The following is a 23,881-nucleotide window of genomic DNA, read 5'->3' on the forward strand; positions in this document are numbered from 1 at the left end:
CAGAACCAGTGAGCAGCTCAGAGCCATGACAAAGCTGTTTTTGGAGGAACCTCATATTCAAGGAGTCACAGGGACACACCCTTTACAGCTTCTAGGGTATTCTGCAATTAGAGGGGAAAAAACCCCAAAACTAAAACCCCAAGGGGAGCTTTCACTCCTAGGTCCAAGCTCAGCAGTGCCCACTCCATCCCACCCAGCTGGGTGCAGCACTACACGTGCAGCCCTGTACGTTTGCATCCTTAGCAGGCTTTTAATGGGGAACGCTTGCTGATCCTGCGATTCCTGCAGAGCTGAGCTACGAGCAGTGACAAGCTCGTTTGCTCTTTGGGGACAGGGCTTCAAATAGCTGCTGGCTTGTGGCAATTAAAAGGGGCAGAGCGCTGCCTGCGACTCCGGCAGCCGCGCTGTGACTGATGCAAGCGCCGGCTGGAGCGCTCTGATAAGGACTTGGATGATTCAGAATAATCTGGGCTTTGCTGAACAGATGAGCCCGAATGTTTGTGCTTCTGCTTCCGTCTAATGGGAATACTGGGCTGTGCTCATTGGAAAGGGGAGAGGTGGCTGGAGGTAGGAGGGCACCAGAACTTCCTCTCTGTAGGACTGGTGGGCACATCTCTCCTGCCTGCTGCTCAGGTCTCTTTCTTTCATTCTTGGAGGTCTCCAACTTGAGGATCTGGCCAGTTTGCCCCCTCAGCTTGGACATAGCAAGGGGGTGGCAAAGGAGCTGAGGAGGGAACAAAAAGTCAATGTAAAAACTTCTCATCCTGAAGGTTTTTTGCAATGCTGCTGCACAAACAGCTGGGCTCAATTAAGATACAGGAGATGGGCATCAAAGTGGGCAGGGCAGGGAGCAAGAGAGAAAGGGGAGGGACACACTTGTTGTTCTTCAGTCTTTAAAAACAACTTCTAGCTGGTGTAGTGCTGCGTTACATACGTGCCTTAACTCCTGATAAACCTTTAATCTCACCAGCCTGCTGCATAGTCTACTCCCATTCCATTAAGATCACATTTTGCTCCCTGGATTTCCAGAGCCATTCTAACAATTTGGCTTTGATTTACTCAAAGCAGAAAGCCATGCCACCGGCACAGTCTATTTACAACATAAACTGACTCCAGAATGGAAATATCCCCCCTTTGGCTGTCCTTGATCAAAAGGTTTGTAGCTGAGATAAAACACCATTTAAATCAGAGTTAAAACAGTTTTCACAGTCTGTCAGCACCATACCCCTCAGATCTGGGCTGTCCAGCAGCACAGCTACATACCATATCTCTGAAAAAAGCTGGGTATGGCAGGAGGGTGAGGTCTGGGAGCAAGGCTTGAATTAAGATGGTGAGAAATACCTCTGCAGGCATAACTGCTGTTCCACAAACACCTGCACGTACACAGGACTGCTTTCAGAAATCTCTGAGGCTTTTCAGCCCATCACACTATGTAAATCCCTTTTTAGCATCTAAATGTGACCATGGCCAAGAGACAGGGCCAGAAAGAAGCAAGGTGGTTCATTGTGGTGGGAGCCCACGCAGCTCTAAAAATAGCACTGGTGATCAGCTAAATTCAGGTTACAAGAGACACTGACAAGATGCCACCACCTCTGTCTTTAAGGACCAGACAGACCTTGTATGTCACCATAATTCAAGGTGGGAAGAGCCATGTCACAACATCTCCTGCGCTGGGGTTGTCCCACTGGGCACCCCTTGCTGCACCAAAGATGCAGACCTGGGACAGCGCCGTAGGGGTGGGTGCAGAGTGGGTGCTAAAGCGCCTGACACCCTCCACTACAACCACCCTGCTCTCTGCAGCTTGTAGAAAGCCCGTAAATAGGAATGAATTCAGCTAGGATTAACTCAATCCCCATCAAAGCACTGAAAGCTCTTGAAGTTTCCTCCTAAGCGCTCCCCGAGGCAGCGCAGCGTTCCGGCAGCAAGCACACACCACAGAGCGGGGCGCACAGCGAGGGCTGGGCTGCACAGACAGCCCTGCGCAGCTCCGGCTCTGGGGCTGCGGCGTGTGCGCCAGAGGAGCTGAGCGACTCCAGCACTGAGAGAATTCACACACTCGACCCGCAGGAAAACCTGGAGCAGCACCCGTGTGAGCAAAATATCCCCATCCACCACCACGGGCTGTAAGGGATCCTATCCCTCTGCCCGGGGATGTTCAGGGACAGAGAGGGAAAGCAAGCAGGAGCCACAGCAAAGCTCTCAGAGACAGGGAGCCGCTGACTCGGTACCCTGCTCCACGATGGAAAGCTTGACAGCCGCTTCCAGTCCTCAGCTGGCTTTTATTTTTAATGATGAAGTGATCTGGGAGTTGGAAGCCAGAGGAAAACCATGTCTCATCCAAGCAAACAGCTTGTTGTAACTTAATGTACCGAGGGAAGGCGGGCGCGGGGCTCAGCCCGTGCGGCTCGCTGGGCTCGGCATTTATAAAGCGAGAGGAAAGGAGGCCACTTCCCATCCCTCGGGAGGGCTCCTCTTCTCTTGCAGTTGTTTTAATTACCCCTCTGCACCGCAGCATCGCTGCAGCCCGCGGGAAGCCAGGCTCTCCCGTGCCCTCCGAACAATTTCACATGTCACCACAGCCCCTGCTGGGTCCCCGTGGCTCAGCCGGACCTGCCGTGAGCAGAGGGGACCCACCCTGAGCAGCACCAGCCCCCTCAGCCACCAGCAAGCCTTTAGCAGAGATCTTCTTTGACATTTTCTGCCAGCGAATTTTGCATTATTTGAATCATCCACGCAGAGCACAGCAAAAGGCGGCACATCGGGAGAAACAGCCAGAATTACTCATGAGCTTTTTCTTTTCACGGGCTCTAACTTGAATTGTGATCTGTCAAAGAGATGAGTCGCTCGTCATTGTGGATGGCTGGGAGAAGCTCCTGCTCGGGCTGCAGCAGGGGCCAAAAGGCAAATAAGCCATTTCTAAACAGAAAGGCTCAGCAAGAGCAAGTGTGCTACTCTCCAGCTCCATTTGAGTTCTTTCATTCACTGTTAATCACCCCATTAAAAAAATTTAAGTCCACCAAGGGATAACAGACACATCCTTCACTGCAACGCTGCAGATACAGGATGGAACACCTGGTGTAGGGATAAATGGATTAAGAGGTGAAGGACAACAGTGAGGAAGGGCTAAAACGTGGCAAATATGCATACACATACAACCTATTAGTTCAGGGTGATAAATCCCATGTTCCTATCAATATTTTCTCACCATAAAAAAATCCACAGAATATTCTGTGCAGCCACAAAGAGCAGAGTTTTAGTGCCCAGGTCACAGCGTTCTCTTGAGGAGAGCTGTAGGGCAGAAAGCACTGGTCCCACCTGCCCATGGGGCAGATGCTGACCTCAGACACTGGGATGGAGCAGCCCTGTGGCAGCAGATGAGGCCAAGCATCCCTGCCCAGGCAGCTGCAGCCCAAATTGCTGTATCCTCAGGAGAAGGTAGCAGGCATGCCAAGCCCCAGCTCCTGCAAACAGCATCACCCACTGTCCATGCAGGTCCCTGCTGGCTGAAGCTCTGCTAAAAACAAAGAAAAAACTGGAATAAACACACATCTCACTCCTATGGCACAGCAGGATCCAATGGAAAATTTCTCCCAGATCTGCAACGTAATGCCAACGACAGATTTATTTTTACAGCTATATGGTGAAGGAGGATGATCTCAAAAGACAAATCATTCTAAAATGGGCAACTTGACTCAGCAGCACAGGGGTCTGGATGAAAATAGGGTACAACCTACCACGTACACACACAGAAAGCTGTCTAACACCACAGCAGAACAAAAACACGGCTTGCCCAAGGGCATCCAGGGGTTTGATCTGATCACAGGAGGAAAAAACACATCTCTGAACTTGCTGACAGGTGAACACAAGGAAAGACAACTGCTGACAGAGCCAGCCCCATCTCCCCACAGATACCACAAGCATGACACCAGTGTGAAATGCCCCAAGGGATGCTAGACCAGAGAAACATTTATTTTTCAGACTCAACACCTATTCTTTAAAATGAGAGGGAACTATAACCTCTAAACAGAGCCTTGTGTTTATCCATGAGCACAATAATACAGGTGCAGGACATGCAGGAGATGCAGGACCACACATGTGCCAATGGCTGAGGCTGGAGGTGCTTCATGGCCAGGAAAACAAACACTTGTTGAGGTCCCAAGAGCAGGAGAAAACTTTGTTGGCTTTGCCTTGTTCAGCTAGAGAAGAGACTGTGTAAATGTAATATCACTGTCACAGCTTATCCTCTGCCATCCCTCCCATTGCAAAGAGCTACATCCAACATGGAGCTGATGCACCCAGAGGAAATTTAGAAATTTAGGAAATGTCATGCCAGCATGGCCTCATGGCTTCTCAATAAAGATCCAAAGAGGTGAAGAACACTTTGGTTGCTTGAAAAGGCAGGGAGAAACAAGGGAGATCAAATTTCTCACAATACTCATGTTGAATTACCTATCACAAAGTAGATCCCCGTTTTCATACAGTCCTTCAGTGCCCAGCCCTGGGTGAAAGCACTGATGCCAACAGGGATTCTACCCACACCTGCACAGCATCAGAGACCTGTGAATGTTTGGATGAATGACAGGCAGGAGAGGAGATGGATGAGAGGAAGAGATGGGAATTCACTGCCATTAATAACAAACATTGGTTTAATGTAGAACTGATAACCTCCCATGCCTGCTAAGCACAGCCCTTGCCTTGCAGGGGTTCTGAACCAGTGGTCACTAGTCAAGCCAAAGTCTCCTGCAGGGTAAATAAGTTAGATTGGGCTCCTAACTCAAAAATATGCTGGGTTTTACTGAAAATTGGACCAACATGGTGCAATGTGCACAACTGGGACAATGGACCAAATGAGAAATGGGGTCCTTTGAAAGCAGTGTAAGAAGAGCTTCACAATTTCAATATTTGAGGTTTTTTCAGTCATTTGCTAAATGACTGAGGTGATGCTGTGGGCAGGCACCACTCTTGACAGTACAGCCAGGCTGGAAAAGGCTTTGGACCACAGACATTCCTCCAGTGCCAACAAGCCCCACTCCTCCCACCAAAGATGCTCTGCATTGTGTCAGAGCATCCAGAAGCCTTCAGCATCCAGAAGCCTTCAGCTTCCCACAACTTTTTTCCACTTTACCCAAATTTTCTTATACTACTGAGCAGAAAACCATCTGCTGCGAGGTTACGACAGGATAAACACAGCCCTACACAATGCTCACATTATTTCAGTCACATCTCCTCAGCTGATGGTCTGTTTTCCATTAATATAATTTAAACATTTATTTAAAAACTTTAAATTATTTTTGTGGCTACCTCCTCATGCTACAGATAACTCAAGAGGTGCTGAGAATTTTCTTCTCCTGTCAAACAACCCTGACCACTGTTGGGAAACCAACCAGCAAGTTTTTAATTCTCCTTAAGACTTTTTACATTTTGCTTGCTGAAGGCCCGTGACCAAAGGTTTGTGATGAGCTTACACAGCACAGAGCATTCAGGGAACAGATTTGCTCTCAAAAATTTTAAATATTTCATAATTCATTATATTCATAGAAAAAAAATACAAAGAACCTCTTCAATCTTCCTAAGTGGAGCTAAAAACATGGGGCAGAACTGAAGTTTAACAATTATAAGTCATAAATACAGGCACAAATACAGCAAATAAAATCAAAACAGCTCAGGGACAAAAGCAAGGCCTTCTAAAAGAAAGTAATTTGGTAAAGAACACACATGTATAAACATGTTCCTTTTATTCAGGGAGGTGCATCTGAATATTTATGAAACTGCCTCTAATAAACACTACTTCAAATTGAAAAAGGCACAATAGAAATGTAAGGCAGACAAGAAAGGTTTCCTGTAATCCCAGGTGGTTCCAAGCGGACCTATTAGGCAGCCAGGCATTTTGAGTTTCATTTCAGCTCTAACTAAAGCACATGTTTTAATGCTGTGCTGCTGTTCTTGATTAAAATCAAACTCAAGTTTGTGTTTTTGGTTTAGCGTTTAGGATGGTGAGAAAACAAATTAAAAGAAACCCAACAAATTTTAAGAGAAGACTGAAGAAGAAATTAATTTATCAAATTAGCAATGTGCACCAGCACTTCAAAACCCCAGAGAAGCAGAAAGGATGCCTGCAGGTTACTCCTTATGATACCAAACAGAGCAAATCCAATCAGATGAACATGCTGCTGGATCAGTCAGGCAAAAGCCACAGGAGCAGCAGAACAAAGTGAGAGATGGATAAAAAGAGGATTTTCTAAACCTATTGTACTGGTTTGAAACTGAGCTATTCCCCCTGGAGCAGATGACAGCATCACTGGTATGGTCCTGCAGAACAAGCTGTCCAAAAACACCCTCAGAGACAACACAGAGGAAAAGTAGAAAAAAAGTTTTAATGAGAAATTAAAAATCATACTAGAATGCGAAAGCTGCAATGTTGCACTTAAAATAACACATGTCCATTCAAAAACCTATTTTCTGCACAGGACTGGAAACAAACTGCTAGGTTTTAGCACGTTATTTTAAAACTTGTTGTCTTTAATGGTGCCACCATTGCTCCCTGCTTGATAATTCCCGTTCCTTGCTTAAAATAACTGTCTATGGCAAGAGCACTGACCTTCAGGAGTAAGTGAATGAACAAGGAAAGCAGCTCACCAGCACACGACCAAATTGAAAACGATGACAGCAGCTATTTTGGGGCGCAGGATGAACAGAGGGAACAATATCATTATCTACATGTAAAATATGAGTGACACCAGCAGCAGACAGGAACTTCTGTTTGCCCAGTCTTGTGAAACAAGAATGAGCTGCTGCTCAAAGGAATAAACAGATAGTGAAATAAAAACCCAAAAAGAGATTTTGTTTTTCTCAGCAAGTGATCAGCTCAAGATGCCACAGGAGCTGATTGCTTCGTCAGCACAGAAATTCATTACTTGCTTTTAAGATAAAATGACCATCAAGCCAAACAAAAAGGAATAAAATAACACCCAAAGAAAAATAGTATTTCAAAGGAATTATGTGCTTCTGAGGAGAAGGTATTACCAAAGTACAAAGTGAAGGTGGTGCAGTCAACCCTCCTCTGAAAAATCTGCTCTTGGAGTTGAAAGTGGCAAGATAGGGCTTGATGGATTACAGCTCACACACTCAGTCTATTCTTTTCTTTAAATTTATATTACAAAAAGCTATTTTACACTATGGATATATATATACAAGTAAAAGACTGATGAAAACAAAGTGTTTATACAAGATTTATATTTATATACAACTCTCAAAACAGTTTGAGAGATCATTATGCCAGACCAGCCCTGTGGCTCCTACCTCACCATGCCAGTGGTTTCTGGCATTTCCACAGATTGCACAGGAGAGGATTTACCAAGCAAAACACAACTTTGGTTTTCTTGGGTTTGATTTTCTTAGAAAATGTGGTATTTTTGATGATTTAATCCTGCTAGAGAGCATTGAAAGCAGAAAGAAGTCACAAATTCATATCTACTGCAGCACAAAGTGGCAGTAGCAACTATACACACGAAAGTACATTCGTAAGGAAATGCAAATAGAGAACACAACACCTCATGAGCAATGCTGTGCAGCCACCCTGCAGCACGTGCTGGGTTGGAGGAATCAGACTGTGTGGATGTTTTCCTGTGAGGGGAGGCAGTGGAGCAGCTGGGCCCAGCACGTTGACCCTTGGAAGGCTCCAGGACCCAGTGGGGTACAGCCTTGAGATCCCTTCCCTGCTTTGAGCAGAGGTTGGAACAGGAAACCTGCAGAGATCCTTCCCAACCCACCAAGGTACAGAGTGCCCTTCCAGCTGCCTCCACTACCCCCCAGTAACAGCACCAGGATGCTTCAGGCACCTCTCTGTGTGACTCTGGAATAGCAGCACAAGGAATGATGTTGAGGAAAATGAGTCACACTTCCAACCAGGCAGCAACCACTGCTGCTCCGCCGGCCAGCCCATCACACAGGCTGCTAACATGAGCTGCAAACACTTCTCTTGGACAACTGTTTTCATCCCCCAGCTCCCACAACGACCTACTTACAAGTCATAAGGTTGCTTGCTGCTGAAATGCATATTAAACTCAGGACAGACCAAAAAAACAACCTCTTTTTCCATTTCAGGTCCAATTCTTTTTTGATTTGATGTTTAAAAATGCTCTGCAGTCAAACACATTTCTGAGGGCACAAAGACCTAGAGATGCCAAGAGCAAAGTGACCTAGAGCAGTTAAGAAAAGTCTCTGTGCACAGACATATTTTAATATTGGTATCTGCAAGAGAGACTCAGGGTAGAGTCCATTGTGGGTAAAGCAGAAGAGAAAAGACCAGAAACTGAGAAACTATTGCATTTTTATTTTGTTGTTTCCTTGTTAACTGATACTGTTCAGAGTAACTGGACAACTTTCAAGGCAATGCTTGGACACCAAATTAATGATTGGCAAATCTAATTAAAGATGAAACTTATAAGCAAAACAGAAAAGTAGCCCATGGCATTTCTTTGCAGGACTCTGAATTTCCACCTCAGGGCTCTTTATTAAGATCTGAGACCTTATTTGGATCTTTGCAGAAGTAAATACCTGTGAAGTAATATCAGGAACCAGCTAATTATGCATCATTATAGCAGGGGTATCTCCTTCATGGGGCAAGACTATTTACAAGGGCATGTAGTGACAGGACAGGGGGGAACAGGTTCAAATTCAAAGACAGTATGTTAAACTAGATAAAAGGAAAAAATTCTTTACTATCAGTGTAGTGAGGCACTGGAAAAGGTTGCCCAGGGAAGCTGTGAATGTCACATCCCTGGAAGTGTTCAATGCCAGGCTGGATGGAGCTTGAAGCAACCTGGTCTGGTGGAAGGTATTCCTGCTCATGGGAGGAGGCTGGAACTACATGATCTTCAACAACCCTTCCAACCCAAACCATTCCATAACTCTATGATTTCTTCCATCAGGATAAAGGACTGGAAGGCAGGAGTTCCTCAAACAAGGATGTTTAGACACTGCTGTGTCTAGCATCAGGAGCAAGCATTGCATGCTTACCACAAAATGGCTACTGGCAGTAAATGCTGGGTATCCAGGGGGCTTCAGTGCCTAAATCCTGTCTTATCAAGCACTAGAGTGGTACAGTTGCTTTTCAAAGTGCAGCTTTAAGTTTCTGTTTTAAGATCAGAAACCCCTGCGGCTTGGCTCTTAAAGCTGAAAAATCCATCCAGTCACTTCCCACCCTGCGTGGAGATCTGTGACCTGAAGATTGGCACAGGGAGCCCCTCACCTCAGGCAGCCCCAGCACCACCTCCGGCACCGCTGCCGGGTCCGCCCCCAGCCCCAGAGCATCCGTGTCACACATCCCACGGAGGGAGCGCTCCTCCCCCGGCCCTGCCGCGTGTCGTGCACGACTCCTGGCGCTGCCCTCCCTGCGCCGAGCGTGACGGGGCTGGAGCCCACCAGAACCTGCTGTGAGTCAGGGCTGAGACACTGAGACATCCTCACCTCAGCCTGGAGTGCAGCCCCCTGCTCCCCTCCTGGCTGTACAGTCCTTTGACTCAGGGACAATTTTGACAATGGAGAATTCAGCCAGTTGGGGCGTCTCAACAGAGAGTGAGCCCTGCTAATCTACCAACCCCCTTCAACTAATTTATCTGCCCCATTTCATCAAAGCTCACATTATCACAGTTATTCCCTTATTACCAGCAGAACCCTTGCTCCTGGTCAATGCTTTGCAGCTGCCAAAAGCAAAGGTGCAACTTCTGTACTTGGAGAAAGCAAGAACCCACCCGAAGCAGCCAGGAAGCTGCGTGAGGAAGAGGAGGCATTACCTGGGTGAGGTGCGGGTTGGGGTTGAAGCCACACTGGTTGCAGACCTTGCTGTGACACTGAGTGCAGGCATTGAAGTTAGGCTGCCCGGGGGAGGAGGTGAGCTCTGTGGTCTTGCAGATGGGGCAGAGTGTGCTGCTGGGGAGGGGGGCGATCTGCGGGACGGAGTAGGGCGAGGTGGGGGTGCTGCCCCGCTCCGGTGACACCGAGGGAGACCTGCCCGAGCCCTGGCTCCTGGCGTCCACCTGCAGCGTCCTCCGCGGCCCCTCTGCCGCCGCCGCGGGCTGGCCCCGGCCCCGCATCTCCCGCGGGCTCTGGGAGCTGCCGGCAGTCTGTGCGAGCGAGGGCGATGCTGACCGCTGGCCCCCGGCCTGCTCCAGCTGCTCCGGTCTCCTCAGCGAGCTGAAATACCATCAAAACACACACAGTAAGCCCAGGTTTCAAACATTTGTATGCCAGTTAATGTAGAAAACTGCTACAACACCCTCTCCCCCTCAAAATCCCAGCTCAGCCAAGAAGGAACAGCAGAACCCCACTGCAAACCACGAAATTGCTCAGATCAGCAGGATACATGTTACCTTACGAAACGAGGCGCGATTTCAGCTTTCTCTTACATAACCCAGCGGCAAAGATGCAATTGAATTACTCGGTGTATTCCGAGTTGAACTTTAGTCAGAAAGTTGCACATAAAAACGTGCGTGAGAGGTTTGAGTAGCGCAGCCTCCGCCAGCCAGGGCTCCCAGCACTTCTCCAGCACAAACCCACTGCAGGAGGCAGCCGTGACTCTGCTCTGCAGCCTGCAGGGCCCTTTCTGCAGGGACACGGCCAACACGCACTAAACCGGCTTCTCACAGCCACACTCACAAGTGGCTGTGAAAGCAGAGCCCATTTATTAAAGGAAAACCCCTCCAAAAGCCTAATGGAGGCAGGAGAACTACTTGTACTTCCTCACCTGTCAGGCAAAACCAAGCAAGTCACAGGTGAAAGCAGCTAAGGGCTTGTTTCCCAGGGGCCACAGCAGTGGGAAATCAAGAGAGCACATTGGCTCCCCTGCAGTAATCAGCACTGAAGGGGCAAACACAGACAACAGGGTTTTGTGGGCTGGCTGCCCCCAGCTGAACCCTCTTTGGGTGATGTGAGTTTTGGCTGGGCAAAAAACGCCAGCTGGGATGACTCTGGTCCCCAGGACAGGGTGATGAAACCTCGCTGTGAAACCAGAGCCGCGTACAAGGAGCAGCCCTGAGGCTGGCACTGCACCCACTGCTGGTTCTGCAGCAGTCCCACAGTCCCATAGCCTGTGTAGGATGCTCAGCACCCCACAGTGCTGAGGGATGCTCCTGAACATCCCAGGGAGCTCTGGAGCAGCTCCGGGTACAAGAGCTTTGAGCTGTTGTGCTGCAGTGCACAGCATGACAGCCTGCACACCCTCCTCCCATGTGGTTTCAGGGCAGGCACCCCGTAATGTGCTGCTGATGCACGAGAATGAATCCACGATGGAAGATATTTATCTAATTGTCAAATAATTTGGTCCATGTGCTTATCAGTAATGCCCACAAATATTTCTCAAAAAAGCAGAAGCCCTAATGCCCTCACTACCTGTGATCTACAGCTGTTTAAGGAAAAGTATTACTCAGAACCTCAAATTTAATACATTGTTGATTTACCCAAGCAGGGTCTGACCTTATAAAGGTTTAAAAAGGGAACTTAAATGCATAAAACTAATGAAATTCAAAGTGCATGTTGCCACAGTAATAGGAAGTTCAATGAAAATAAATAGTAAAATAGCACTTTGGGAATACTTTCTGTCTGCAGGTTGAAACCCACTTCTCTGGAGAAAGAATCACAATAATAATAAAGCAAAGCACTAAGGGAGAGAGAGATCTGTTCTAGACTGAAGAGAAAATTGCTCCTGGCCCTACAGTAGCACCTGCCATGAATGTTGTTGGCATGTGCTGCTCCTCCATTGTTAGTTCTGACACCCTTCAGTTCAGATTTGGGGTTTGACTCCTGATGTCAAGGGCTGCAGAGCCACTGCCTCATAAAACACATAAAACCATGTGTAGCTGGTGGGGATTGGAGAGCTCAGCCCCAGACACCAGAAGGAAGTACTGTCAGAAAGCAAAATGCACCTTCTCACTTAAATTTAATATTTCTGTAAAACCCTCAGCATTTATGTATTAGACACACCCTATCCTAATGGTGTATTAAACAACTCTGAAATAACATTATACAGTCAAATAAATAATTGTTGTTTGGAACAGCAGAATGGTTTTCTGCCCAGAGAAGCTGTGGCTGCCCCATCCCTCAAAGTGTTCAAGGCCAGCTTGGATGAGGCTTGGAGCAACCTGGGATAGTGGAACGTGTATCCAGTAAGGTGTATCCAGGGGGTGGAATGAGATGGTCTGTAAGCTCCCTCCCATCCCAAACCATTCTGTCATTCTGTTCCACTGCAAATTTCAAAATTCAGGCGTTTTCCCCATTTGATATGAAAAATACTTGCAACCAGTAAGAATTCTGACTCCATCAGGGAGCTGTCAGATAACACACAGACAAGTGCAGATTTCCTACCCAAAACAGTGTGGCTCTCTTGGAAATGGAAAAGCCCATGAGGAACAATACAGCAGGTGCTGTTATTTTGCCCTGAGCCTCACTGCTGGCACATAAGACACAAGAGGGTGGTTGGTGCTCCCTGTCTGGCAGGTCAGTGCTGCTCCAGAGATGCTTTCCCAGACCCCTCCCTCCCAGCTCCCTGCACCTTCTCAAGTGCTAAGTAATGCTGGGCACCACCTCCATCCCATTCCCAGCAGCAGCTTCACTCCATGCACTTCTACCAACACTGCATTTATTTATTTTATAATTATCCAGGATGCCTCAACCCCCCTGTGACACAGGCTGCGCTGTCTCTCACTTGCACCAGTTGAACATACCCGTGAAATTTTAAGACCAGAAGAAATCATCTGGTCTGTCAAATACAGTAACTCAATCCAGGAGAGATGCCTCAGGAAAGAACATGAGAATAGTCATATGGAATCAAACACAGGCCCACGCTCACTGCATCTTCTGCAAGGATGATCCAATATTTGTATGATTTGTACCCATCTATGAAACCTTTTTTTTTTTCCTGTTACAAAAGCCCAAACTGCAGCTCAGCCCTATATTGGTTTTTTTACAGGCTTTATCACTGATAGTTAACTAGCACTGGGCTGATAACCAGTTCCAAAGAATTCCTCCCAATTCCACTAGAGTATCTATTAACAATTAAACTGGAATGCCTTAATAAGGCAGGATTTCCTCTGTTTGATGGGGCATGTATTGACTTTGCACTGCCCTAATTGCTGAATTAGAAATATTGGGTGATATGGAGTCCAAATTCAGCTGCACTCTCTGTCACCAATGGAGTAATAATTTTGTACAACTAAAGAATATCAAATGTTTGACTGAGTGTATTAACAATTATATTGTTAAAGTTTCATTTACTATGTCCTATGAATGCTTTTTATCACAAGAAGGGCAGGCAGGCAGCTCTACTCACCTGCCCACAGTCACTGGGAGGGTGGGCAGGCACTGTTTCCTTCCTTTTTTAATTGTTTTTAAATTGAAAAATTGTGTCTTTCTTATTTCTTTCTAAAACTCCCTCCATTTTCCAGCACAAAGCTAAGTAACAGAAATTAACTCTCAGCTCCATGAAAAAGAGGTGGTAGAGCTGCAAGGCTGCTGCCACAGAGCCCAGAGCCAAAAATCAACCTGAGACATTAATCCATATCCAGCTCTGCCTCTCCATCAGATATTTCTGATTAAAAGGCCCAGAAATTCCCTAGTTCCACTCAGGAACAGACATGGATATGAAACCAGCCTTTCTATTTAGGGCTGACACAACTCCCTGGGAGGAGATGGATAAGTACTGAGGGGGAAGAGCTGCCCAGAATGATCAGAAGCATGAACAGCACAAGGAAAACCAAGGGTCAAAGGCATTCACCACAAAATCAAGCTCAGCAGTGTGAGATGTTACAAGCACCTCAGATTTTTTATGCCTCATTTTTTCCCTAATGTAAAAATAACATTTTTGCATTAAAATTGCAAAAATTGGGAAAGCTTTAAAAACAAAGTCCTACTTACAGCCAAAACAAATGTTAGACTGCTTGCTGGTTAATATTTAATTTCAGAAAAACGTGATTTGTCCTAAACCAGACTTTTGATGCCACAGCAGCACCAGGGAAAAGATGTCAGCAGCATCAGTGGAGATAAAAGCAATGCAATGACATAGCACTGGTTTACAATCCTCTGCCAGCAAATTGGTACAGCTTTCTTATTTGGGAATTCCCAGGTAAAGTCAGGGTCTGTAGGAGGGAATTGCTCTAATTTAACTCAAGTAGGTTCATCAGTGCCACTAAATTTTACAGGCAAGACCCAGGCTTGGAGCCAGCATCCCAAGAGATGTCAACAGGCCCTTTGTCACCAGAGGTGCTAACTTGGGAGCAATAACTATCACAAGGTAAATGCCAACACTGTTAATGTCTCTGCTATAAAATCAAGCAATAACAATATTACACAAAATCTACATGCACAGCTGGTAAATGAAATCTTGTTGACTTATGTGGGAAAGTTCAAGAGACAGCATTGGTTTTCCACTGATTTATTGCTTTTTGTCTAATTTCACATCCCTGCCTTGAGCACACTGGCCACATCCACCTGCTCAGCTGCCACAAAACTCTGGCAGTGATTGCATCCACAGGAGCTTTGTGGTCTGAGTAAATCCTTCAGGAGCTGCAGCCCTTCTGTGCAACTGAGGAACACGGATTGCATCCCTTCCTCTGCCTGGTGCTAAGGGAAAAGGGTCCTTGCTTGCTGGGCAACTCATCTAATTACTGCATTGTACTAGATAAACACCATGAAAATAAGTGGCAGTGTCATCATTATTTTACAAATTGCATGCCCTGCTCAGGCTTTTCAAACAGGAGCTGAGTTTGTCCATAGAAGGGAGCTTCCAGCTTCAAAACCAGATCAAAAATCAGCAAAATGAGGACAATCAAGTCTTTTCTGATGGTAGAAAAAAAAAGAGGGAAAACTGGGTAGAAAAAGAGGGAAAATGATTGTTTATCTGCAGTAAAACCAAGGGGATGAGCAGCAAACAACTCAAGATAAAGCATGAAGAGGGACACGTGAAGAGGCTCACACCCAAAAGAGGGAGGCTGGGCTGACCAACAAGAATTAGAGCTGCTCAGCTACGAGCAGAGATTTGACCTAGTTGGTTTGACTGAAACCTGATGTGAACATCCACATGACTGATTTTAAGAATCACTGAGTATAGCCTATTTAGGAAAAAAAACCAGGTAGCTAAACAAGCTGGCAGTTTTACTCTAGGTCAAAATGGCACTGGGTTTGACTTGGAAAGACATAATTCTGAATGGTTATGGGTTGGCAAAGGAACAGCACAGGATAATAGCAAATGTTAGCTGGTATACACTGCCTGTCAGCAAGTCTGACTAGAAAATAGGACAACCCTTTTAATAAATAAACAGAAAAAGGAGTGTCTGATGTGGAGGGCCTTTGGTTTAAGCTCTGTGCACTGAAAATCTCGCACTAGCAATGCTCAGATATACCCCAAGCTTGGGTGTTCTATTGGGGGCAGCTTGTAGCTCTAAAAAGTCCTACATCCAACACAGGGAATCCTGTATCAGGCTCTGCTTTGACAAAGAAAAAGCCCCCAGCAGTTACAGAATTGAACACCTGATTAAACTCAAGTACCCCTAAATTAATGACACTGATGTCCATGCAGAAAGAGAATCACTCTGGAAATGGATGGTTTAAAAACAGCGAACGCCACACAGCTGAAATCAAAATAGAAAATACGAAATGGTGACTAGAAACTGTCAGGGAGTATTTTATTAGATGGCAACACAAGCACTCTTGTGAAAGGCCACAGTGTTTAATGACTTGCTTTTGTGAGCAGTGGAAAAACCCTGTTCTCCTGCAGCTTTGTGTTCCAGGGTTGCCTTATCCCCGTCAAATAAGATGCAGCTCCTGTCAGGCATTTTCCTGGTGACTGAGGCTTCCCTAAAGCTCATCTCCTGATGCTGGCAGCGTACTTGAGCTCCTGCTTCCACCCCATCTGGTAATCATGCAGGTCCTTAACCTCCACCCTCATACCTGTTCTCATACATACAGAGAAATAGTTTGAGTCCTCTGCCTCACTGTTACACCCTGCTGGGGCTGGGCTTCAAGGAGGGGCTGCCAGGCAGGGGTGGCACAAGGCTCTGGCAACCAGCGCACCCAACTAACAGCCTTGCCCAGGGGCGGTGCTGCTGTGGGGTGAGCAGTGCTGCGTGCACGGGGTGCCTGCCAGCTCCCTCCTCTGGCCCTGGCTCTGCAGGAGATAACACACCAGAGCTGCTGCTGGTCTTTCCCTCTGTTTGAAATGCCATGCATGGGAAGGTAACAGGAACCAGGAGATTTCCAGCTTACACAGCCACCACCAACCAGTTATTCTCTGCCTTAGCACCATGTCTAGCTCAACCCAGAATCTGCAACAGGACAGCACATCAATGTCACTCTTGCTGCTGCTCTGTCAGGCACGGCTGTTGAGAAGCATCTGCCATCTTATTAGCTGAGTCCTACACAGCAGAAGGGTTTATGACTGATTTAAGCTCTAAATAAGCATTTACTTGCTTATTTTCATTCCTGCACAACTGCCTTTTTGTAAAGGTTTGTGAATCATTATCATTTGCAGTTGGACTAAATGATCATTGAAGGCCCTTCCAACTCAACATACTTTATTTTCAATCTATTTTATTGTATTCTGTTGTTTACCATTCTAATTTTGCTATGTGGCAAGCAAATACTTAATTTGCACCTTAGCCCTGGTTGAGCCAAGAGTAATTTCTCTTGGAGCACTTTGCAATATAAACCCAGAGCAGTGGCTGTTCCTGCCCACCAGACCAACACCCCCAGACCTCTCCAAAGAACCCCAAGGTCAGATGTCTGTCAGACACCCTGTACAGACCATAATGAACATCTGCAATTAAATGCAAGGCAGCTGATCCCTACAGAGTCCAGAGCAGCCTCTGTGAACCCCAAGACCTGAACTGGAGTCAGGGCAGAGTTTTGCATCTCTCACATGAGCTCTCACAAGCCAGAAGGTCACTGAGTGACCTGCAGACCACCCCATGCTGCTCTGGGGAGCTGCTCTTTCAGCTGCTGATGCCTGAAACGTGTGGCCACCACTGTCAGGATCTTGGCCAAACCCTTCAGAGCCAAAGGCAAACAGGCTTGACAGAAGAGCTGGCAGGTAATGATCTCAGTCCCATATATATCAAAGAGATCACTTCTCAGATAGCTTTACAGGAGCAGGCACTATAAAGGTCCAAAGATTTGAACATGGTCTCCTTTTAAAATGATAAAATTGTTACTGAGAACATTAATGATCTTGAACTTCAAAGCATTAAAATACGCCAGGGGTAAGTGCAGTGTCCAACATTCATTCTACTTCAGCGACAGGGAAAATCTGTTTCCTCTGTGATAGCTGAAAACTACATTTAAATCTTCCAGAGACAGAGCAGAAGCCACCTCTTGATCAAAATGCCATCAGCTGCAGGGTGTGAGAGGAGCTGTACAGCTCAGTGATGAGAACCAGGAAAGTGCAGGTGCAGAGCCAGGCTTCACTGTGCCTGGGATGGACACAGAGATCCTGGAAAGGCTATGGGGTATCTAATCCCTCTCTGCCTCTCTCTGGGCACTTGGAGGTATCTGGAAGATCCAAGACAAGGAGGAACATCACCTCATCCAGTGAATGGGTGCAGCTGGAGGGTCAGCTTTGGACCTTCAGTGCAGGTGAAGCCTTGGAGTCTTTGGGGAGACCTGGAGAGAACAGGAGGCATCAGACACCCCAGCTGCTGGACCTGAGGACACTGCTGAAGGGGAGGATGCTCAGCAGGTCTGGGCTCATTAAGTGCATTAATTGAGGTGATGCTGAGGGTGGCCATGCTGCAGCCTGCACAGGAAAGTGAGCTGCTGCCTGCAGAGCTCCTCTCCTCTTTACTGCAGGATTTGGAAGGTCTGCAATGAATGATGAAGAGCTGTGCCACAGAGTTATGGCCCTGCGACCAATACCAAGGAGCATGTAGGGAAACAGCAGCTAAAACAGGGATAAACATCCCCAGGAGCCATGGAGAGGTGTGGGCTGGAGCCATCTCTTCAGTCTGATTTCCACTCAGCTACTTGATGTGTTGCCTCCATATCCTTTCCTGTACAATTGATTGCTATGAGCAAGGCATTTATGTGTGGTAAAATTACATAAAAGAGCCATGACAATCTTTAATGTCCTGTGGGCAGCATCAAGGACGAGGATGCTGGGGAGAGCACCCCAGGCAAGGAGCAGCTGCTCCCCTCAGCCTTGATCCACTCCCATCCCACATGTGAGCTCTGGCAGTGAAAGGGTAGAGGAGCTGATTGCTGCAGTCACGCTTAACTGAAGGCCTTTGTCCCAGGAAAGCCAACACCATGAATTACTGCTCTGTATTTACAAAATGCCAGCAAAGCTGAAAGATAAACCACGGCATGAAGCTAAGGAATGTTTATGGCACACGGCTGGTGAAAGCTTATCTTGTAAATCTATGATTATAACCCACGGCCGCCCTCCTTGAGAGCCTCTCTGATTTTAATTAGCAGCGACACAATTTTTTGTTTAGTTCGTTAGCTGTTCCCTAAAGCAATGCAGAATGAAGCTACCTGCTCTGGACTTAATCCTGTGACAGGAATGTGCCTGCTCTGAGGAGCCAAACCTGACACACAAACCTTCAGTAACAGTGACTGTAACAGACTTGGCTTCAATCTATGTGCAGGACTGGGAAACGACACAGAAATTCACATGATTACTATAATTTTCAGATACAACCGGGAAATAAAGAAGAGAAAAAGTGAGAAGGTTTCTGAGAAAGAAATTAAAAGCAGCAGGTGGAAGGGTAAAAAAGGGAAGTTTCCATGGTACCTGTTAGCAAAACATGCACAGTCAAGGAAAGGTTTAACACAAGGCTATAACACAGCCATATCATTAAACAACCAAGCAACAGGAGCAAAAGGCAATACTTAGTATGAAAAATCATCTCAAGTGGGAGAATTGTTAGGACAAAAATCTAGAAAGAAAGGCGAGAAAGAAAGAAGTAATAGAAGATGAAGAAACAAGAGGAATCCTTCTTATGGGTTAATAACTTATCAGGATTTAGGACACCCAGGACAGAGGCAGATGGTCAGGTTTTCACAAGCAGAGGTGCAGGATCTTGCCATGGGATAAATGGGATATTCATAAATGGCTTGGGAAGGAGGGGGGATAAAGAAGGGACAAGTTTGCTGAGCCATGGAAATTTATTCAGCATATTCAAAGCTAAAGCTGAATGCAAAGAGCTGTAGAAGGCTCTCCTGAACTGGATGTCTCGAAACACCATGGCAGGTGAAATCCAAGGTCAAGAAATGCAGAGTGAGGCACAGAGAACAACCATAGCCACATGTGGTGATGGGTTCTAAATCAGACACTGATGCTCTGCAAAGAGTTCTGCAAGCCATGTTGGACCATTCTCAGAAAACATCAATTTAATGCTCATCAACAAATATAGAACAATCCACCCCAAAAAATACACAATTAAGTTATTTTGGGAAAAACGCATTTTGGAAAGCAATTCAAAGAGAAGAGCAAAGGCAGCCTGTTCCCTTGACTTGCTTCTGGCTTCCTTCCCCACAAAGAGTGTGGCACCAAGGTCTGGCTTTGCAATTCTCCCTTTTGCATTCAGGCTTGACTCTGTGCAGGAGCTGGATGGACTCCTGCAGGTGCTGGCTGGCTCAAAAAATGAATCCAACACAAGCAGCATTTGTCACAGGTGGCAAAAAAGGGTCAGTCCAGGGGTCTGGCTCCAACAGATCAACATCCCAGTCATGTCCACACCACACAAGGGTCCCCAGACTTCTACCTTCCACAAGAAGTTGGTATTCAACTGTTAAGAAACTGGGAAGACTGCAGGGCCCTTCTTTTGGATGAGTTCCACCCATGCTCCAAAATTAAAATCTGATGCAAAAAATGTATCATTATCCATCTCCATGACAGCTTGAGTCAACCAAACTCAGCCCAGAACGGAGAACAACATTCATTCCAGGCATAAAAAAAAAGGAAGATCCATCAGAAAGAGAAGTGCTGTTAAAAAAGAGGCAGTAATGACAGACCAGAAAGAAACTGGTTTGTATTTTTAGAAAAAGGAAAGAAAAACACAGTTAAAAAGCAATTTCCAGAAGAGGAAATCAGAGTGCCATACTGCAGAGAGACAGGCAGCTCCTGGTGACTATGCAGCAACCAAAAAATCCTGACTTTGCACCCTCATTTATCTGAGCCTGGGCAAATGAAACAAGGCACCTAATTTTTTGTGTGTGTCTGTGAAAAACCATAGCCTTTTTATCCATCCTGCAGTTTGTGTCTTTGCACCTCTGCATATTTTGGCTATCTCATAATAGTCCCTTTCTCTCTTCCCCAGGCCATTTAGGTCCTTAATTCTACTTTTTTGGTTGTTGCCTCAGGTTACCAGGAGAGCAGATATCCGAGGTGTGGAAGAGCAATCAAGAGATCATTTGGCAGGGACTGAGGAAACAGCCATCAACTGATCCTCCACAAAGAGCTCCAAATACAGCACATGTGGAGGGGAACATGGAAAAACTGATGAGCCCACACCTCCCTGTGAGGAGGAGAAATCTGTGTCCAGCACAGCCAGGTGCCTTTAAACAAAATCTTCACATCAGGTTATTTTTCTCAGAAGCACTGCTCAGCTGCAGAGGTTTCTTCCTCCCTGACATTCCCCACACCAGCTCACAGGGTCCAAAAATGTATTTTATTTAAGACTGTGGTCGCAAGTGCCTGGTGGGACATGCCCAGGGGCTGGCACTGGATGGGCTCAGTGGTTTTGTGTCTTAGATTTGCACTTTCTGGTTTTCAGAGATATGAACTGGAATATCAAACCAAACTCAGAATCATGTTTTTATGTGTAAAACTCATTATTCACAACAGGAAAGGTAAAGGAAACCCAAGGAACAATACATTACTAACACTGTCAGAGATACCATCAACTTCAATATCTCAAGCTGTTTAGTTTAAATGTACTTTTGAAATAGAAGTCTGAAATTCCCCTGCCAAATTCTTTATAGGATCAAAGGAAAACATTTCTCCAGCTTCTGCAACTCTTTGAGGCTCCTTGTCCCTGCCTGCATTTCCCTGCTGCACGTACCTCAGCCCAGAACATTTGTCCCCAAAGAGATGGAGGCATCTGCATATTTGATGTATCTGTCCTTGCAGAACCCTCGGAAGGCTTAGCTTGGCAGAAATGGCAGCAGGTAAAATTTAAGGCTGAGAAGTTTAGTTGGGAAGTGAAGCAAATTTTAGACACGTTGAGAAGCAGAAGGCACTTTATTCCTACCCAGAGCAGCTGCTTGGGTTTTGTTTGTGTATTTCAAATAAAAAGAAAATTGTGATAATTTGTCAGTTCAGAGTGTTTGGGTCTATATTTTCACTTAATAATAAATCAAAATTAAATAGGTAATAATGGAGATGGGTTGGATGAAACTGAGCTGTACGGCCAAGAGGAATCCTATCCTAATCCATTAACCAGTGCTTAACATCCATTAACAATGCAGGAGGAGGAGAGCCTGGAAGATGAGGAAGGCAGATAAAATAAAGCAGAAAAGGGATGCCTAAAGAGACAGTTCAGAGTTTCCTCCCTGAGGGACGTTTCTGGATGCCATATTTTTGCCAGGTTGAGGCAATCAGTGGCATATAATATAGTGATAGGCATCATCTTTTCCACTCCAACAGGAACTGATGCTCTGCTATAACTGCAGTGTGTAACCAGTCAAAACCTCATCCAGTATAGTGGTAAATGGGCTCTGAAAATCACCACCATCACAAAAGGTTCTATATAATACACTATATAAATGAAAACAACCTCTTTTCCTGTTGTGCTCTCCAGATACAGGATTCCCAAGCAAAACATCCACAACTTAGATGGGAAACAGGTGGGAAAAGGAGAAGGCTTGGATATTTTTGCTCCTTGGGACCAGAGATCTGCCCTGAATACAAAGGATGGAGTGTTTTACAGGGATGAGAGCAACACCCACCGTCACCTCCTCACGTCCGCCAGCGTCAGGAGCATTCACGGGAAGCGGCCGCTGCTGCCCAGCCCCAGCACAATGTGCTCCAGCCCTATCTGCTCCAGACATCTCACAGCTCATATCAGAGCTGCTGCAGCCCAGGGATGTGCTTGGGACTGGCAGCAGCTCCCTCGCCCTCCCAAGAGCCATTCCCAGCACAGGAGAGCGGAGCAGGTTCGAAAGGGCAGCATCCCAAAGGGCCACTACCAATGCTTGCCCAGGGTGTTGAGAAATCCTTGGTGAGCAGGGAATAAGAAACTCAAATTACGGAGGCTTATTGTTGGTGGGCAGGAGACAACAATGCTGATGCATCTGAGAGAAAATATGGAGAAAATCTACACACTTGGAGGACAGCATGGAGTTCTTTGTGTCCTACTGCTGGTCCTACGAGGGCTACATTAATGGGTGTCAAACCTGGAACCCCATGAGTCTCAGACTGGAAATCAAAAATGCAACAGAAGCTCATAAAATCACAGAATGATTCAGGTTGGAAGGGATCTTAATGATCATTTCATTCCAACCCCCCTGCCGTGGGCAGGGACACCTGCCACCAGACCAGGTTGCTCCAAGCCCCATCCAGCCTGGCCCTGAACACTTCCAGGGATGGGGCAGCCACTTCTCTGGCAAGTTACCGCAGATGAACTGCTGAAATAGCCCACAGCGAAATTAAAATGGAAGAAAATACATTCACTCCTTCCTGTCAACTCAGAGGTTGTTGCTGAGCACGATGAGAACAGCTCAGGCTGTGACCACCTCGGGTGTTTGAGCCAAGCAGACCAAACCCAGCCCAGCAAGGCAACAGGCACTCCTGGAACTGCAGCTGCATACCTGCAAAGGCTGCAAACCAGCAGAGTTTACTCTGCCAGTCAACTGGGAGGTTAGTATTTAAAAAAAAAATTAAAAAAAGAAAAGGGAGAGAAAAAACCCAACCAAACAACAATTTGTCTCCCTAAGAAGATTAATAGGTGCATTTAAAGAAATCAGGCTGTAGGCTTAATGAGAGAGAGGCAGCAAAATCCTAAATGTGAGACCTCCTACAGTTTTTCAGTCCAGCTGTACAATCAAATAATAGTTTATGTAACTAGGATTGAAACTAAATAAATTAAAAGTAATTTCATGTTTCATCAAAAGAAAAAGTACAGTTTGGAGTCAACATGGAAAAAGATCTAGTTCAGCCCCACATTTTCCCCAGCCTTTCATAAGCTTTGTACTATCAGCTGATTTGGGTTTTTTTCACACGACAAAGGCAAATTACCAAGTCCCTTAAGAACTTATTACACATTTCCAATTTTCAACCATTCCTATTTTATAACGCATAAATTCACATATCTGTAAGTGAAATGTTTTCTTTAGAAGATGAAAGAAAAAAAACCATGCTGTTTTTTCTAGGCTGCAATCTGTTTTTTGGTTAAATAATAATAAAAAAAAAAAGGGTGGTTAGCAGCTACAACATGTCAATCTTTGCAAGTAATTCCCACGCATAACTTCATCCTTTTGCAGACATGAAATATGGCAAAATCTTTTCGTACTCTTTGTGTCTAGACTGATGAAGGAAGGGCACAAGATACCAACAGACTCTTTCTTCTACTGGAAAGCCCATGGCAGACCCATTTGGGTCTCAGCTGGGTTTTTAAGAGCACCAAACCCCTCAGGATTCATTCAATAGCTGAAGACACATCTCACATTGACTTCATACCCACATACAACTTCTGAGGATGGAGCACCCTGAGAAGAACCCTGAGATCACACCACAAGAGGTTGCATACTCCAAGCATCTCCTAACAAAGCTAAAAATCCACAAATAAAGGCAAATTTCAAAATAAATCTCCCTGTTCGGGATGCTACAACCCTCAGGACTGGTCCTGCAAAGGGATGTCCACCAGAACCAGGCTCTGAGCCTCCCAGCAGCTGGAAA

The 23,881-nt window shown here is 46.0% G+C and overlaps 1 protein-coding gene across 1 annotated transcript in view; it reads right to left on the reverse strand.

Moving 5' to 3' along the window:
* The window catches only part of BSN (bassoon presynaptic cytomatrix protein), an 87,356-nt gene that overhangs the window by 55,629 nt on the left and 7,846 nt on the right, over positions 1-23,881 (reverse strand). The window contains exon 2 of the mRNA XM_058812931.1: positions 9,795-10,194. Within this exon, the coding sequence (XP_058668914.1) occupies positions 9,795-10,194 (400 nt within the window). The remainder of the gene's footprint in view (positions 1-9,794; positions 10,195-23,881) is intronic.

The sequence above is a fragment of the Ammospiza caudacuta genome, chromosome 12 (genome assembly GCF_027887145.1).
Source record: "Ammospiza caudacuta isolate bAmmCau1 chromosome 12, bAmmCau1.pri, whole genome shotgun sequence".
In the NCBI taxonomy this organism is placed as follows: Eukaryota; Metazoa; Chordata; class Aves; order Passeriformes; family Passerellidae; genus Ammospiza; species Ammospiza caudacuta.